Source organism: Lagenorhynchus albirostris, chromosome 18 (genome assembly GCF_949774975.1).
Source record: "Lagenorhynchus albirostris chromosome 18, mLagAlb1.1, whole genome shotgun sequence".
Taxonomy (NCBI): Eukaryota; Metazoa; Chordata; class Mammalia; order Artiodactyla; family Delphinidae; genus Lagenorhynchus; species Lagenorhynchus albirostris.
The window spans coordinates 70,388,283-70,405,107 of record NC_083112.1 but is presented as its reverse complement, the minus strand read 5'-3'; the positions used below and the strand labels follow the sequence as shown (position 1 = coordinate 70,405,107).

The window sequence follows — 16,825 nt, the reverse complement described above, 5'->3', positions numbered from 1 at the left end:
TCCCTGTTTCCTTCCCACCCCCCGCTCCCATGAATAACAAAACAGTAAAATCCTCCTTTGCAAATAACAGGCACCCGCCGGTTGGTGCCCAAGACACGAGGCACCCGCGGAAGAAGGCGGTGTGCTGGGCAGAAGCCCGAGGGCCCGGGCCTGGAGGCGCCTGGGTAGGAAGGGGCTTCCTGGGCGACCGGCGGCCCCGGGCGCCCCGACCAGCCGCTTTTGTCTGGGCCGGGATCAGGGCCCAGCCGGGGCGCCCGGCCGCCGGCCCCTCGCACCCCGCCCCCCGTCGGTCCCTCCGCCTCCTCCCGGCGGCTCCCCCTCGGCCGCAGAGCGGGCTTCGGCCTGCGAGGCTCCGACGCCGCGTCCCCTCCGCGTTCCCGGCCCGGTGGCAGGCCGCCCGCGCCCCCGCGCCCGGGCCCTCGGCGGCTGCCGCACCTGCATGCCCGGAGCCCCGGGGTCGACCCCCGTGTCCAGGACGGCGATAAGCACCCCCCGACCGTCATACTCCGGGTAGCGGCAGAGGAAGGACGCGGCCCCAGTCTCTTTCTTCGGGAGGAGGCCGTGGAAAGGGAAGGGCTCCTCGTTCGCTGCGGTGGCCATGGACGCAAGCTGGAGGGCGAAGAAGAGGCAAACTGCCAGGTTGCGCGCGGACGAGCGACGCGAGGACACCCGGGCGGCCGCGGGCCTGGGCGGGGGCGAGGGGCGGGGCCAGCCACCGGCCAATCCAGGCCCGCCAGGGAGAGGCGGCCAATCGCGCGCTGCTACGTAAGCCAACGGTGCCGCTCTCTGGAGCTGGGCCCGAGTGTTGCCCGGGCCGCAGAGAAGGAGGTGGAGTCGGAGGCGTTGTTGGAGGCATCAGTTCTCGAACCTGGGGTCTTAAAGAGACTCGAGTTTGGGAATTTTAGGGGACGGCCGGCTCCCAAGCAAAGGGTCCGCATGTCCCGGGCCGAAACACTCCTCCGGGAACGGGAAAGGAAACGGGCTGCCAGTCTGTTGTAACAGGTACCTCCCGCTGGCAAGCGATGGTTTCCGAACTTGTGGTTGTGGACTAAACTTTTCGGTCAGCTGCTGCAGAATCCCCGGTTGCCCCGAGGAAAGGGAGCCAACTCACGCTCGCTAAACCCCTAGGAGTGTGGATTTTGGCGAAATGCCGGTACAAAAATTTTTGAGAGAGAGTTCTTTGATTCAGTGGTGTAGGGATTGTGTTCCCCTTTCTCGAGTGTGTCCCTTTGATGGGGGGGGATGTGGGGGCGTATAGGGTGTGGATGGGCCAGAGCTGCCATCAACAGGAAGTGGGTTGTAGGCCGTTCAGTCGGCCTCGTAGCCAGTAACAAATACCAGGCTGAAGTGGGCCCCTCCTATCCTCATTGCTCACCCTGGGCTTCCGGGATTTCTGAAAAACATTCTTTTTTTTTTTTGTCACTCTCTCTTTAAATTGATGTTTCTGGTTGGTCCTGAAGGTTCTCCACTCAATTATCGAGCCAAAATTTGCAGTTTTTCAGATTAACAGTGGCGACTATCAATTGCTCCGTGCTGCACTAGTGGCCCTTAATGATCTTTCTGTCCGTATTCTTGCCAGGGTAATCTTAGTGTTTTGTGTGGATGTGCCAGCGACCCCTTTGGCAATCTGGCTGGGCTTATGGACACCTCAGAACAATTTTAAACTCATAAAATTTAATATATAGAATTACTCCGGAAATTATGTTGAAATAGTTATCAAAATATGAAAACCAACTTTATTATATAGCAAGTTTTATACATATAATTATATGTATGCTTCTGTGCATGAAATAACAGGAGCTAGCACCAAATCTAATAAGCTCCCATAATTTCAAAATAGTAAAGAGCATAAATAGTATTTTGACACACCTGTAACGTACTGTGATAAACATTTTTATTGGTGAAACAGTAACAAACAGTAACAGCTGATACCACTCTGGTTATTACCTACATCTATAATTGAAGGAAATATTTAATTAAAAGGTTAGTGGAAGTAAGGATGTATTTTTTTTTTCCTACTCAAGTTTTTGAACCCCATCAGATTCTATTATGGACTCCAGGTTAAGAATGCTTGGTGTAAAGGGAAATTCTATGTACACCAGTTTCCAATCCATAGGATTGGGAGATTCTCCACTAAATCTCAAAAATTACTGTAATGGCTGTGCAATTTCTTTGAATTGATTACTTGTCCATTTCTTCTATTCCATAAATCTTAGAGAAGCATGTTCTCTTTAGTGGAGAGGAAATGGAGAATAGTTAATGTTTTCTTTCCTACTCCCAACTGTGTTTATGTTACCTCTAGAAAAGGGCTTAAAATTAATGGTAAAGAAAAGACATACAGAAGATATCCAAATAGAACATGTAGTGACAGAATGGAATAGCTTTCAGTTTCAAAGGAACCAGTAGTCCAGTTGCTTCATTTTACAAATGAGGAGCAAAGGTAGACAGGTTTACTGGCTGCCACGGGTTATGAAATGGAGTTAGTGAAAAAGCTGGATTTCTGTTCTCATAGTCTGCCCCCAGTATTTTCTACCACACCTGTTGTGCTCTCCGACCAGAGTGTCACCCAGTGAATGGATGGTGAATGAACTGTTCATTGTGAAACCAAAGTGGCAGACTTTTTATTAGACTCCTATAACAATGTTCTTTAAAAAAAAATTTTTTTTTCTTACGTCTCCCATAAAAATGTTTTAGAAAAATTACGTACCCTCTTGTATAGTTTTAATATAACTTTTGAAATTTGTCATCATACGTTCAAGAAATTATAAAGGATGTGATATCTGGCATTTTATAAATATTGACATTCTTTAATGAAACCTCTACATCATTCATTTAAATATAGCCAGTTGAATGTTACTCTTTGATATCTGCCATTCTATTTATATACCTGAACTTATTCCATTTAAAATCAGATATTTGACATCACTATTTCTTCTTGAAATTTTATTAACATTCTACACAGAATTTTATCCTAATGTAATTTACATCTATGATGGAAAGTCCTATTGATCATTTATTATTATCTGCAACAAAAATATGTATGTTAATATTTAATTTAAAATTTTTTCCTGGGATCAAAGTGTTAAAATTTTCCTTTTGGATTATCTTTCAATTACTGGAAAGTTGATCAAAAGGACATAAATAAATCTTAAGCTTTGATAAATATTTGATTAAGAAAAAATTACAGAACAAAAAAAATTTTTATTGAAAATGCAGTTCTTAAAAAGATGCATGAGAGGCATGTTTCAGGGCTTTGATGAAAGGTTTTGCTGACAGTTTTTCAAATCGTCCCTTTATTTGATGTCCAAGAAGCTATTTCACCTGAAGGTGATGCACGATAGTAAGATGCCTTTTTCTAGGAAGCTGGAGACCCAGCTGTGAAACAGGTGCGAAGGGGAGGCGATATGTCCTCCCATCACAGGCACGTCTTCAAGCAGATAAGTTTGGAAAAGAGTAGATAGGACATGTAAGCCTCTGGAAATTGATCATATTGAAATTATCCATGGCTTTAAATCACAGTTTGAAGACCACTGTTTTATAAAACCCCCGAAATCACTTTAAGTCAATAAGAAGTCGTTTACTCTTTGTCTTCAAGCCACAGTATTCTCCACATTCTGCGTTTACACCTCCTCCTCTCTGGATTTAATGACATTGCCAGCTAAGGGAACGCTCTCAATGCCAAGTCCGTTTGTGCAACTTGACAAACAGTTTGACAGTTCATTGGCTTTAAGAAGAAAACAATGAAGATACAGATAAATACAACTAGGGCTTAGGAATGGGGAGGAGGGGGAGGAAGGGGTGTCAGGACACAACGGGGTCAGCGGACCGGGGCATCCTATGTGGGGTAAAGTAACAGGCTGGACGCAGGCACCCTCCCACACAGCACTGTTCGGAGCGGGAAGGGCAGAGCAGGGTGTTCCCGAGCGCCACCTCCCTTCCCCGTCACCTGCCGGGTGGGAGGCTGCGCGCCAGTGCAGAGGTGTGGGCAAAGGTATCGCTTCCCATGAGTCACTTTTTTTGTAGCTATTGCGGCACCGTATCATTTAGAGAATATTCTTTAATCAAGTATCCGAAACTGCGCAGAGATTGTGAAAGCGTCATCGTGTCCCAGATGCCGGGCGTAGAAATCCTGCGCAGCGTTAGCAGCGAGGCCACTCCTCCCGTGGCGGCTCCCAGGCGGTGATGGAGGGAAGTAGGAACGCTAGGGCTGGGCCGTTCCTGGGAGATGAGGTACTTCCGTGACAGCAGATTTGGGCTGGCAGACTCCCCTCCGGCTTTGCCAAGACTCCCCTTTGCTTTTCTCTTCTTTTCTCAGGGTCTAACTTGCCTCGCGGCCTGATGGCCCTCCCAGCCTTTGGTGAACCCTTCACTATTTTACCTTACAGAGGCATTTCCCCCGATAGAATCCTTGCTTCTTTAAGCCAGTCTTGGCACTTGCTTGTCGGAGGACCCGGACTAAACTAGCTCACACCAAACTGAGATTCAGGTGCTTCAAACTTCACCACTGCTTCCCCCTGGAGGCCAAGGCCGTTATTACCATTCCTATCGAATATGCCTGCTTCCTAGACATTCTCCAGTGCAAAGCCAGATGGACAAAGGTATTTAGCAAAGCTTAAATCACATGCCTGCGTTTAGCTGTAAAAGAGGCTGGGAGATTAACTTCTGACTTCTTGCATGGGTAGGCAGGACTGATAATGTGGGAAATTCTATACACATAGAAAGGCCTTTCAAAAGATGCCTCTTAATTCAAAAGATTTGTTAATTGTACCGAATAGCCACTTTGCCAACATATATATATCTATAATATATCCATTTAGCCTTAAGACTTACATGATTCTAAATACTTTAGATTATGCTTGCTATCCTCTCACTTTCTGTTCTTTCTACCTCCAAACTAAATTAAGCATTATAACACAGTTCCAGGTCCTTGAACCTTCAATAATAAAATGATAAACTAGGCAATTTGGACCAAGACTCCTGCTGACAGTAATCAGAAAAACTGGACAACACATGAAAAAGTATACTCATCGGCAAAAGAGGGTTAACAGTGTGGTGAAGAATTTCTGGAGTGGATGTAAACTCAGAAACTTGAGCCTAATGTTTAGGACAGCCTTGCCTTTCAGGGCAAAGGGAAGTGGGGAGAAAATCCTGAAAAATTAGAAAAGTGAAGGCCAGTGCTCACTTCAGCACACAAACTAAAATTGGAATGATACAGAGAAGGTTAGCACGGCCCCTGTGCAAGGATGACACACAAATTCTTGAAGTGTTCCATATTTTTTACCTAAATGGGAAGGAAATCCAAAAAAGAGGGGACATATGTATACGTATAGCTGATTCACTTTGCTGTACAGCAGAAACTAACACAACTTTGTAAAGCAACTATACTCCAATAAAAAAATAAAAATAAAAAAGTGAAGGTCATGAGCCAGTGAGGTGGGCCTTGTCAGATGGCCATTCATGTCTAACCATTGCAAAAGTTGGTACTGGCAGGTGGATGAGAGCTGGCTTTAGAAATCCGGAGATCTGAGCTTTAGTCCTAGTTCTCTTGGTTTGTCATTTTTAAACAAGGCAGTGAACCTCTCTGGACCTCTGTTTCCTTGTTTGCATCGCAAAGAGTTAATGGAACTTCTTTGGTAGCTATGGGGGGTGGGGGAGGGATTTGAATCAATTTCAAAACAGCACGTTTTATGGTCAGTTAATATTAAAAAAGTTTCAAAATATCCCCCAGGGCAGAGAAAGGTCATGTGCGCTTAGCATACTAAGGCTAGGGTTGTCAGTTCACGAGAAATAGAGTCAATGTTATATAAATAGGAGAAGTGTGAATTTTTCACATAGCAAAGATAGGTGCCTCCCAAGCCACAGTAGAAGTCTCTCACCGCTTTCCTCTCGTCTGTGGGACCAGAGCTGCCCTTTCTTCCTTCCTGACAGCTCTGACCAGCTTTCCTTAGGAGCAGAGGCCATCCCTTCCTTCTACAGAATCCGTAGAAAGTGGGCAGAATAGCAAATCCATTGGCTTCCAGAGGACATTGGAGCTGGTAGACTTACAGACACATGAAAAATGTGGTGGATGGGGCTTAGGCAGAGAGGCTGCCCTCCACGCAAAGCACAAGCAGATGAGGGGCTCAGCCGTGGGTGGCCACAGGCGCAAGTCCGTGCCCCTCTCTGCAGCCTTCCCCAGCTGCGTTCACTGCCATCTTCAGTAAAACACCGATTGCCGAACACCTGTCAGTCCAGGCTCTGCTGTGGCAGCATGAAAGCCCACATTTCAGTGGTATAAAGACAGTTTTCAGCCGTGCTCCGTCTCCACTCCAGCTCCACGGCGGGCTCTGCTCCAAGTTCCACCCAATCTTGGAGTCAGGCTGGAAGAGCTGGCAGTCTCTGGAATGTTCCTGGTCACCACAGCAGGAAAATGAGAACATGGGGAAACGTGCACTTGATCTTAAAGCTTCCGTCACTCTGCTCACACACCACCGGCTACGGCAAATCCCAGGGTCATGGCCACGTTCAAGGGGGAAGAGAAACGCAGTTCTATCGTGGGCCCAAGGGAACAATAACTGGGATATTTGAAGTGTCTTAATTACTACCAGAACCTCATTGACGTTCAAGACGTTTTCACTGTAGTGAAAGATTGGTTATGTGAAACCCCAAACAGAGGTGCTCCTGTCTCCCAAGGTCAGCATCCCATATGAACTGCCAGCCAGACAGTGAGGACACCTATTCCTGGATGGCCACCTAGGGGGAGGTACAGGATGGCAAATACTCCAGGTCGTCTCAGGGGAGCTAGAAATACATCTTAGGGTTCGGAAATAGAACATTCAGTTAGGGAGTTTGGGATTGACAGGTACACACTGCTATATTTAAAATGGATAACCAACAAGGACCTACTGTATAGCACAGGGAACTCTGCTCAGTACTCTGTAATAATCCAGATGGGAAAAGAATTTGAAAAAGAATAGATATATGTATAACTGAATCACTTTGCTGTACACCTGAAACTCACACAACGTTGTTAGTCAACGATACTCCGATATAAAATAAAAAGTTAAAAAAAAAAGAAATAGAAGGGGTAGATTATGACTGCTAAGCTCAGATGGTTCTATCCCTCCAACTACATACCACCTAGCACAGGAGTGCTCGATAAATAGTTAAACTACACCAGGTCCTCCTTGGGTAAAGAATTGTTCTGAAATAGCCAATTGCTTCTTACATGGCTTCTAATACAGAATAAGTTCTCAACCTTTGTGTATTAGCCTAATTGAATCTTCAAGTATGCACACTATTTGGTTATTACTGATTGCATTGTCTCTCAGGCTCTATTTTTTTTTTTTTTGGTTCTGATAAGTGAGAAAAGAAAATAATAGAAAGCTAGAGTAACCTTATGGTTTCTACTACCATGGATAAATAGGAATGCCCAAGAAACATCTCAACTTGAAGAGTGTAAAATTCTCTAGACTTCTTTGTATTGTGTATCTTTGCAGAAATGTTGCATGCATAGAAAGAATATGTGTGTATGTATGTGTGTATGTATGTGTACATATACTCTATGACTCTGTATACATATGTATGTATGCATACATAAATGTGTAAATGTGTGTGAAAAAATATATGATTCCTCTCTCCTTTTTTATATAAATGGTAACATACTGCACTGTCCTGTGCCTTGGTTTTTTTTTCATTTTACACTATTTCCTGATGAATATTAGTACAGAGAATTATTTCTCTTTCTTCTTAATAGCTTCATACTATTCCTTTGCTTGTGTCATTATTTATTTAACATGTGAGTTAGTTTTATTTTTTATTTTTGGCTGCCTTGGGTCCTTGTTGCTGCATGCGGGCTTTCTCTAGTTGTGGCGAGCAGGGGCTACTCTTCATTGCGGTGCGTGGGCTTCTTCTCATTGCGGTGGCTTCTTCTTTCTCTAGTTGCGGCTTGCGGGCTCTAGAGCGCAGGCTCAGTAGTTGTGCCACACGAGCTTAGTTGCTTCACGGCATGTGGGATCTTCCTGGACCAGGGCTCGAACCCATGTCCCTTGCATTGGCAGGCAGATTCTTAACCACTGCGCCACCAGGGAAGTCCCAAGTAAGTTAGTTTTTAAATCTCTTGTTTTTGAAATTGGAAATGGGTACTTCCTTGCCAGTACAATTGTTTCTAAAATGTAAACGTTTCAGGCCATAAAAATCTTCAAGGGGGGTGGGATGAATTGGGAGATTGGGACTGACATATATACTACTATGTATAAAATAGATAACTAATGAGAACCTGCTGTATAGCGCAGGGAACTACTCAATGTTCTGTGGTGACCTAAATGGGAAGGAAATCCAAAAAGGAGGGGATATACGTATACGTATAGCTGATTCACTCTGCTGTACAGTAGAAACTAACACAACATTGTAAAGCAACTCTACTCCAATAAAAAAAATTTAAAAAAATCTTCAGTTCCTTTAGTTCTGACAAAGTCAAATTTCCATGCATAACTATAGAAGTCTCACTCCTATCCTTGGAGGACTTCAGCCCCCAGTCCCTGCTAAGTGGGCAGGAAGGATATACCCCACCTCCTTTCTGGCCGTAGGTGATGGGACCAGGAGTGGTTCTTATCCTGAGGCAGATGAAAGAGCCCATGAGCATGTAGTGTGTGATGGAGCGTTTGAGTGAGGTTCTTGAAAGCTGGATCCTCGGGGCCCGCTGCTGGGGGACTGAGAGCCCTCTTTAATCCAGAACCGCTCTATTCTCAGACAAGCCCCGGCGCACCGAGCTGCTGCTTTTGGTTTGATTCGTGATCCCTCCGTATCCTTATATTAAACATTCTTATTTGATAAGCTTTGGAATTTTCTCTTCCTTAATCAAAAGAGCTTTACCTAGAACAGAGCATATGGTGCTTATTTTGTTTCACCCATTCCTGATGTGTATTAGTTAGCAAACACATACTCCCACTGAATTCCGTGACAGTAAATCACACTTATGTGGACAGACATGAATTAAATTGTACAATGCAGGAATTGTCCCCAGGTAGTTCCTGCCCTCTGTGGTTTCACTGTAGGAAGCATCTCAGCACTGTGGGACTCTCCACGAGATGGGCACAGGCCGGGATCTGCCCAGCCACTGTGGCTGTTTCTACTTGCAGTACCTGCGTGGGATTTCCTAAGTCCCATCCACCTGCGTGAACTTGGAGTGCCAGAAAAACATGTTAGGCTTTGGATTCCAGTGAAAGCCTAATACTGGTGATGATCCTGAGTATCCTGACTTGATGGAGAGAGAGGCAGAGAATATGCGAGTAAAAGCACTTAGAAGTTAAGGGTTCTTGCCTCTGGGACTGGGTCTGTCACTAATTCGCCTCGCAATCTTTAACAAAGCCTCAGCGTCCTCAACTACAAGTCTGAGGGTTTCGTCAGAGTTAAATGAGAAAAGGTACCTTCCACAGTGGCAATAAGTAATTGCTATTATTATATCGTGGCTGGGATGCAGCAGCGATTCAATGCGCTGAGGCTGGTCATATCATTTGGATCCCACTATCTAAAGTTAAGACTTCCGTAGAGCAGGCAAATTGATTTTTTTTTAAAGGATTATTCAGTTTGCAAGAAATCGTTTTTAAAAATCAACTTAGGCATGTAGTACAGAGACCTTATAAGCCTGTTTCCTTGAGGTAAATAGATCAAACAATTTACTCCATTAGTGGTGAAACATAACATGGGCAGATATGATTTTACTGTTTCTAGAACTTAATGGGTTTTTTTAACTGTAATAAATACATCTCCAATTTCGTAGAACTATTTTTTTTTTCCCTTAACAAAAGAATGACAACTGGAGGACAACTTATAAATATCACTTTGTGTGTGAGGGTGGGGTGGGGGGAGGGTAAGAACACTTAACATGAGATCTACCCTCTTCACAAACTTACAAGTACCAGTACCTTATTGTTAACTATATCTGCTGGTGTACAGCAGATGTCTGGAACTCACCTTGTATAACTGTAACTTTATACCCCTTGAACAACACCACCTCACATCCTCCCCTCGCCCACCCTGGGAGCCACCGTTCTATTGTCTACTTCTATACCTTTGACATTTAAGTGCCTCCTATGAGAGAACTCAGGCACTGTTGGTCCTTCTGAGGGATGTACTTCACTTAGCATCCCTTCCAGTTCCATCCCTGTTGTTGAAAATGGTAATTCCCTTCTTTTTTTAAAGGCTGAATAATATTCTATTGTATGTATGTACTACCTTTTCTTTATCCATTCATCTGTTGATGGACATTTGGATTGTTTCCATATCCTGGCTATTATGAGTAATGCTGCAGTGAACATGGGGGTGCAGATATCTCTTCAAGATCCTGATTTTGATTCTTCCAGTATATATCCAGAAGTGGGATTGCTGGAGCATTTGGTAGTTCTGTTTTTAATTTTTGAGTGAACTTCATACTGTCTTCCATAGCAGCTGCATCGTCAAACATTCCCATCAAGAGTGTACAAGGGCTTCTATTTCCCCACATCCTTGCCAACACTTACCGTGTTTTTTCTTATAGTAGTCATCCTCACAGGTGTGAGGTGATACCTCATTGCACTTTTGATTATAATTAAAAGCTCTGTAATTCCACTGCTCTGAAATAGAGACCAACAGCCAAAATTAGACTTTTTCTGTGGATTAGAATGTCATGTACAAACTTTTCATTTAGCATTATATTGTTCTCATTTTCAGAGTTTAAAAACTTATTTTATAAACATGATTTGTATATAGTTCAATGGATATACCAAAATTTTTTGAAACATTCCCAATTTCTGAACATTTAAATAGTTTCTAAGTAATTAAATGGTTGTAATATTTACAACTGAAAACTGGCTATAGAAGAAAGTGAATTGCAAATCTACACATTGTAGGAAAGTATGCTGCTGTGGTCACAAGCTTAAAATACGATTATAATTCCATTATAATTATTCTTAACAGGAGTAAAAATTTCTCAATTCTTTTATTCACATAAAATTTCATTCAATATCTCTCTGTGTGTGTGTGTGTGTGTGTGTGTGTGTGTGTAAACCCTGGAAAATGTTCTTTATCAAAAGCAATTCATTTAGGTTTTTTTCACTCAGCATTGGCTTTGTAATAGTGCCGCCTTCTGGTTGGAATTTGCCTTTACAAGCTGGTGTGTTGTCCAGACGATCCCACGGGGCTCGGTAAATTGTGATTTTGTTCCAGTGAGTGAACTGTGGTAAATCAATCTCAGCAGACTACAACCCTAAAGATGCTGGTCTGCTAGGTGCTAGAGGACAAAAAGTATAGGGAATGCAGGAAAAATAGAGAGAACTAAGAAGTTATGCCAAGCATATAAACAAACAAACCATGTAAACTTGCAATGTTCTTTGCTTGTAATTGACTCATTCTCTTTTAGAAAGATACAGTGGAACTGTGTACGTCGCAGAAAAAGTCAAATGAAAAATGTGGGTATACGTGGATCAGGAGCTGTCCAAGGTAGGTCTTTGGGCTACAAGGGCTTCTGCTTATCTTTCATCTAAGCCTTTGAATGTAGCCATTTGAATTCATCTAAAGTGATAGACCCTAAGCCCCGCCCCCTCACCTTTTTCCGTTTAAAGTATGAAGTTAAAATTTGAGACAACTGCCGTAGGCATACCCAGATTTTCACAAAAGCTGTTCCCTCTTTTATTTTGGTAAAAATAATGCATTACAGCAATTTGTATTCAACACAACTATTCAGAGTCAGTAGTAAAGATGCTAAATTTCCTGCTAAATTAGGGTCCAGGATACAGAGAGTTCCCCAGTTCCACTGTTCACTTTCTCACTCAGGGAAGCTTGTAGGTGCGAGTGAGGATCACCATTATAGGAAAAATCATGAATTCCCTCCTGTGTATAAAGCTCAAGGACTAGCCACTTGGATCCAGTGTCAAGATAAGAAAACCCGCACCTTTCAAACGGCCCCTGATTACCACAAAAGGGGCACTTTGTAAGTAGCAAGAATTAACTTGAGACAAACCACATGCATGATCAGGACAACTTATGTTAAGACTGTCAGGCTGAGAATCTCCCACCTAAATGTCCCAAATTGAATGACTATGGGTGCACTATTTATTCTCATTTATTCAACCTTTCAGAATGTGCTTAAAGCAAAACCTTCTTACAGCCAAGGCCACTAACATCTTACTAAATGAATATCCAGATGCATGAAATTCTTGTCATACGGTGATACTTTTTAAAGATTTTTTTTTGATGTGGACCATTTTTAAAGTCTTTATTGAATTTGTTACAATATTGCTTCTGTTTTCTGTTTTTGTTTTTTGGCCATGAGGCATGTGAGCTCTTAGCTCCCCTACCAGGGATTGAACCCGTACCCCCTGCATTGGAAGGCGAAGTCTTAACCACTGGAAAGCCAGGGAAGTCCCCATACAGTGATACTTTTAAGCAAAAGACATATACTCCTAATTCTCAGTCATGGAAAATAATACAGGGGTCTTTTCTAAGATAAAAATGGGCACCTAAAAAGGTTAACTGGCTTCTTTTGTTTTGGTTTCTGAAGTTGCCGAGCTTCTCAACACAAAATAAAGCGGACGAAGTGCCTGTTGATCACTTTTGCAGCCAACAACCCAAAACTTAGTCTTGAATTGATATGTGAGTATTGAGAATTTGATCTGATGATTTCCTTTTATTCCCTCTCTAAATCTGATGGCAAGCAAAGCCCTTAAATCTCACAGATGTATTTATATATTCACTTGTAAAACCTATTCATGTTATCTGGACCATCAATCACCACAACTAAAAATCGACCTGATAGACCAGATATGGTGGATCATAAATTTTGATTTCCCTTAAGGAGCTAGGAGCTGAGCAGTGTTCCCAACAAGGAAGAGCCTGTAGACGTCTCTGGTTCACCAGTTATATTTGGGCTTGTGAGCTCATTAGTTAGCCATATTCTTCAACTCCTACACTAAAGTATTTCCAAGTCTGTAGGCGTTAAGGTTGATCAATCTTTATTGCTCTCAATTGATAGCTTCCCAGATGCTCAAGTTAGCCAAGACTTTTTTATTTAAGAAAAATGAGTTGATAATAGTAAATATATATTTTATAATATTGATTATAATAGATTATAGTTAATAATACCATATAGTACATACTTGAAAGTTGCTGAGAGAGAACATTTTAAGTGTTCTCACCACCAAAACAAAACAGTAATTATGTGACATGATAAAGATGTTAGCCAAAGCTAAGGTAGTAATCATTTTGCAAGATTTAAGTGTCTCAAATCAACAGGTTGTACACCTTAAAGTTACACAATATTATATGTCAATTAAAAGAAAGAAAAGCAAGTTCCTTATTTACCCTCCTTTAACTGTTTTCAATGAACTGACTTCATGTAGCTATTAAAAGTGAATTAATAGACTTAAAGAGATCTTTCTTTGGAAGTCTCTGGAAAGCATCACCAGAGCAGATGATATACAGCATAGCATCATCAACTAAGAGTGAGGGGAAAGTGAGGGGTAATAGGTTTAGGCTTTTGACCTCAATATGGCCTCTCTGACCTTTTGAAAACCCATAAACTCTACGTTTTGAAACTGAGAACTACAATTTAATTCATTCAGTTAGATAAATCATTTCTACAGGAGCAGAGATTTGGTGCTAAGCCCTAGCTTACTGTAAAACAAAGAGCTATATTTAATATAATTGCATTTCAGCTTCAAGTAAAATCACTCTATAAATTTTATCCTAAAAAGGGATTTAGGGTTTGAGCTAGTCCCTTGGCTTCCATGTGACTCTGACTTTCTGTTAGAAATGCTCCATGTGACTAACGTGGAATCCTTTTCTGTAACTGAAAATCTGGTTTCCCTATCTTGCATTGTTATCCTCAAATATTGCCTCTGCCAATATTTTCTTCACGATTTCTCATGAATATTTATATGATCCACAATTTTTTTGCTGGTAAAGTGAACCATCCCATCTATGGCTCTTTGCTGAGTCCTCCCAGGGCACCCTCACCCCCCAAAACATCGTGGATTCTGTTGGTTGGTTTCCATCTCCACCTCTGGCTGTCATGTCCTGGTCTCCAGCTCTGGCTGTAGCAAAGCCAGCTTGTCTTCCGCCCACTCCCTCCAATCCTGTCTGCAGCAGGTCTCTTTTAGCATCCTTTCCCTGTTATCAGCCAAAGACAGCAGCAGAAGAATGTCAGTTTTGCTATCTATGCCTGCACTCTAATTCCACTTCACAGCCAGCCATGGGGTTTGCCTTAATTTAATTTCTATATTAACCTGTTTACAATTTCCTCAAAAGTCACTACTCACATTGTATTTATTCTGCCAGTCGACAGATACTTCACAGATTTGGCATTGAAAAGCCCCCTGGAAATGCAAATCAAATAAAATGTTCAGTTTAGAAAGGGCTTTCAATACACCATCTCAACAGACTCAGTGGTTGAGTATCATGGAATAGAGGCAGCCATGCCTCTACAGTAACCATTCCCTACTATGAAGACTGCTTATATCTTTAGACTGAAAAATATATATGCCATGTGTATAATGATTCCCTTGCACGACTGTCAAAGAAAAAGGAATGGGTAATATTTCTGGCGAAATTAGCTCCAAGGCTCAATGGGAGTGCAGATTGGAGGAGGTGCTTTTTTCTGATACAGCAAATAGGCTGGAAAAGTGTTATTTGCACGGACTTTATTCCTTTTGAAAATAAGACACTCCGACGCTTGTAAAGCAGGTATATAGGTGAGAGTTAGGGGCTGAGAGATGGGGGAGAAGTCATGAAAGCAGGAGACAGAGCAACTCTCTTTTCATTTTAGTATTTCACAAGTTTGGTGATGGGGATGACTGACCTAGATGGGAGGCCAGCCATCATGAGAACGCTGCCGTGTGGTACCCACACGCCTGAGCAGAGGGGAGGCGCTCAGTGTCAGGAACAGCTGGACGAACCATCCTGGAACCACAGAAGGGTGACCCTGCAGTGAAACTTGCATGTGGAGCTTTGGCACATGCTCCTTTGTAGACTGTCATCCACAGTTCCTGTGTCTTTTCCGTCTTCTACTGCCCTTCATCGCTGAGGGACTGCCCTCCCTCTCCCCCAAATTTGACATCTCAGTGAATTCCCCAGGATATACAACCTCCTTAGTTGAGGATTGAGGAAGGCCCCCAACCTGGGGTGGTGGTGCCAGACTCTTCCTGGCTGCTAGGCAAAGCTAGGCACTGCCTTAAGAGCTGGGTGACTTGCAAGAAGTCTTTGATATAATAGCCTCTTAGGTTTTCTGAGCAAAGTGTCTTGCGCACAATAGGTGCTTCATAGATATTTAGGATTAATGGTTTCTAGGACTAGCATTATGGATGCCGTCTTTGCAGCCCACCATTCCGACTGGAGAAATGGAAATTTTGAGAAAACAAGCCAGCCCTGTATTTCTAAGTATGAATCTCCCTAAGGAAACAATCTAATATCGTAAATTCCCTACCAGAATGCAGTTTCCCATTGCTTATGATGAATTCTGTTGAGCATACATACGCGACGACTGCTCAGACGATTCCCTGTGCCACCCCCTCAAATGGGAAGGTGTCTGTTTGGATTCAGCTGGGAGAGCATGCTAAAAATGTCTTCACTTTGGCATTAAATCAGTTTATTGGAACATGTACACTCCAAAACTAGACGCTTCTTACTTCTCTTTTTTTAGTAAAGTATTTCACATTTACAATCTATTTCTGGAGGATCCAGGGACTTTAAATACAAAGGTGAGGATGTGGGTTTTTTTTCTTTTTTTTTTTTTTTTTTTTTTTTGCGTTATGCGGGCCTCTCACTGTTGTGGCCTCTCCCATTGCGGAGCACAGGCTCCAGAAGCGCAGGCTCAGCGGCCATGGCTCACAGGCCCAGCTGCTCCGCGGCATGTGGGATCTTCCCGGACCGGGGCACAAACCCGTGTCCCCTGCATCGGCAGGCGGACTCCCAACCACTGCGTCACCAGGGAAGCCCGAGGATGTGTTTTTGCTAGCTAAAAATAGTCATTGTTTTAATTAAAATGCGAAATGATCAGAGAGGAGAGTGTTTTACCTAAACATCTGAAAAAATTTACCGCTGAGATAGAAATCATGAGGACACATGGGTACATTAGTTCAGCAGAAAAATCACCTTCTACCATAAGCCAAAAATAAGCTAACAAAGTTGAACCCAAAAGGAGGATTTTCATAGCTCGTTTTTGACAATAAGCTGAAAGTTTACTTCTAAACAATGGAAGGTAATCCAAGCTCTTCATGTATTCATAAAGTAACTAATTCCCTCATTTAGTTAGCATGTGTAACCCTGTTGTGATAAGGGAACATTGACAGGTCATGTTTTGATGCTTTAGTGATAGATGAGAATTCACTCCTAATTGGTATCTGCAGTAGCAATGCTGGAGTTTCGTGCTAGATGAGGGCTATTCCGTGTGCCCATGAGCTGGTAACTGGTGACATTGTAGGTGTAAATGGTGGCTAAAATAATTGTGTCGGAATAATGAATATCTTGACCATGGAATGTCTCCAGGACAGCTCTGAGAGTCCTCTATTTTTGTTTGTTTGCTATCATGAGAAAATACTCATTGACATAGAACTGTGACTTACATTTCATAGTGTGGTGGGTGATTCCATGCACTTCTGCCAGATTTGGGGCAGTTATGATTTCCCCCTTTTGAGAAGCTATGTTCCCTCAATATCGGGATGAGTGTCACACTTATTAGAGTTGAGATGTGGGGACCATTTGCAGCAGTAACCAGGCCCAGAAGCAGATGATTTCGGTAGGGGAAGGAGAGTGTGTCAGGAAGAGGGGAAGCAGTGGCTGGGGTCTGTGGGAAGAAGCCGGCAGAGGAAGGTTA

The 16,825-nt window shown here is 42.9% G+C and overlaps 1 protein-coding gene, 1 long non-coding RNA gene and 1 other non-coding gene across 7 annotated transcripts in view; 2 read left to right on the top strand and 1 right to left on the bottom strand.

Moving 5' to 3' along the window:
• TPP2 (tripeptidyl peptidase 2) overlaps positions 1-661 on the bottom strand; it is a 68,119-nt gene extending 67,458 nt beyond the window's left edge. The window contains exon 1 of one of the 5 annotated variants that reach the window (XR_009536713.1): positions 436-652. Coding sequence is in view for 4 of the 5 variants with exons in the window: in XM_060128955.1 (XP_059984938.1) it covers positions 436-600 (165 nt within the window). In the remaining variant the exon portion in view is untranslated. Of the gene's footprint in view, positions 1-435 lie in introns of all 5 variants that reach the window. The other 4 variants (XM_060128955.1, XM_060128958.1, XM_060128953.1 and 1 more) reach the window with 4 other exon arrangements.
• Positions 662-834: 173 nt separating this feature from the next.
• Positions 835-16,825, top strand: part of LOC132508921 (uncharacterized) — a 78,084-nt gene continuing 62,093 nt past the window's right edge. The window contains exons 1-3 of the long non-coding RNA XR_009536821.1: positions 835-1,002; positions 11,378-11,457; positions 12,518-12,609. This is a non-coding gene — a long non-coding RNA (uncharacterized LOC132508921). The remainder of the gene's footprint in view (positions 1,003-11,377; positions 11,458-12,517; positions 12,610-16,825) is intronic.
• LOC132509054 (U6 spliceosomal RNA) lies at positions 5,175-5,278 on the top strand. Its single transcript, XR_009536874.1, has one exon. It is a non-coding gene; the product is annotated as a U6 spliceosomal RNA (small nuclear RNA).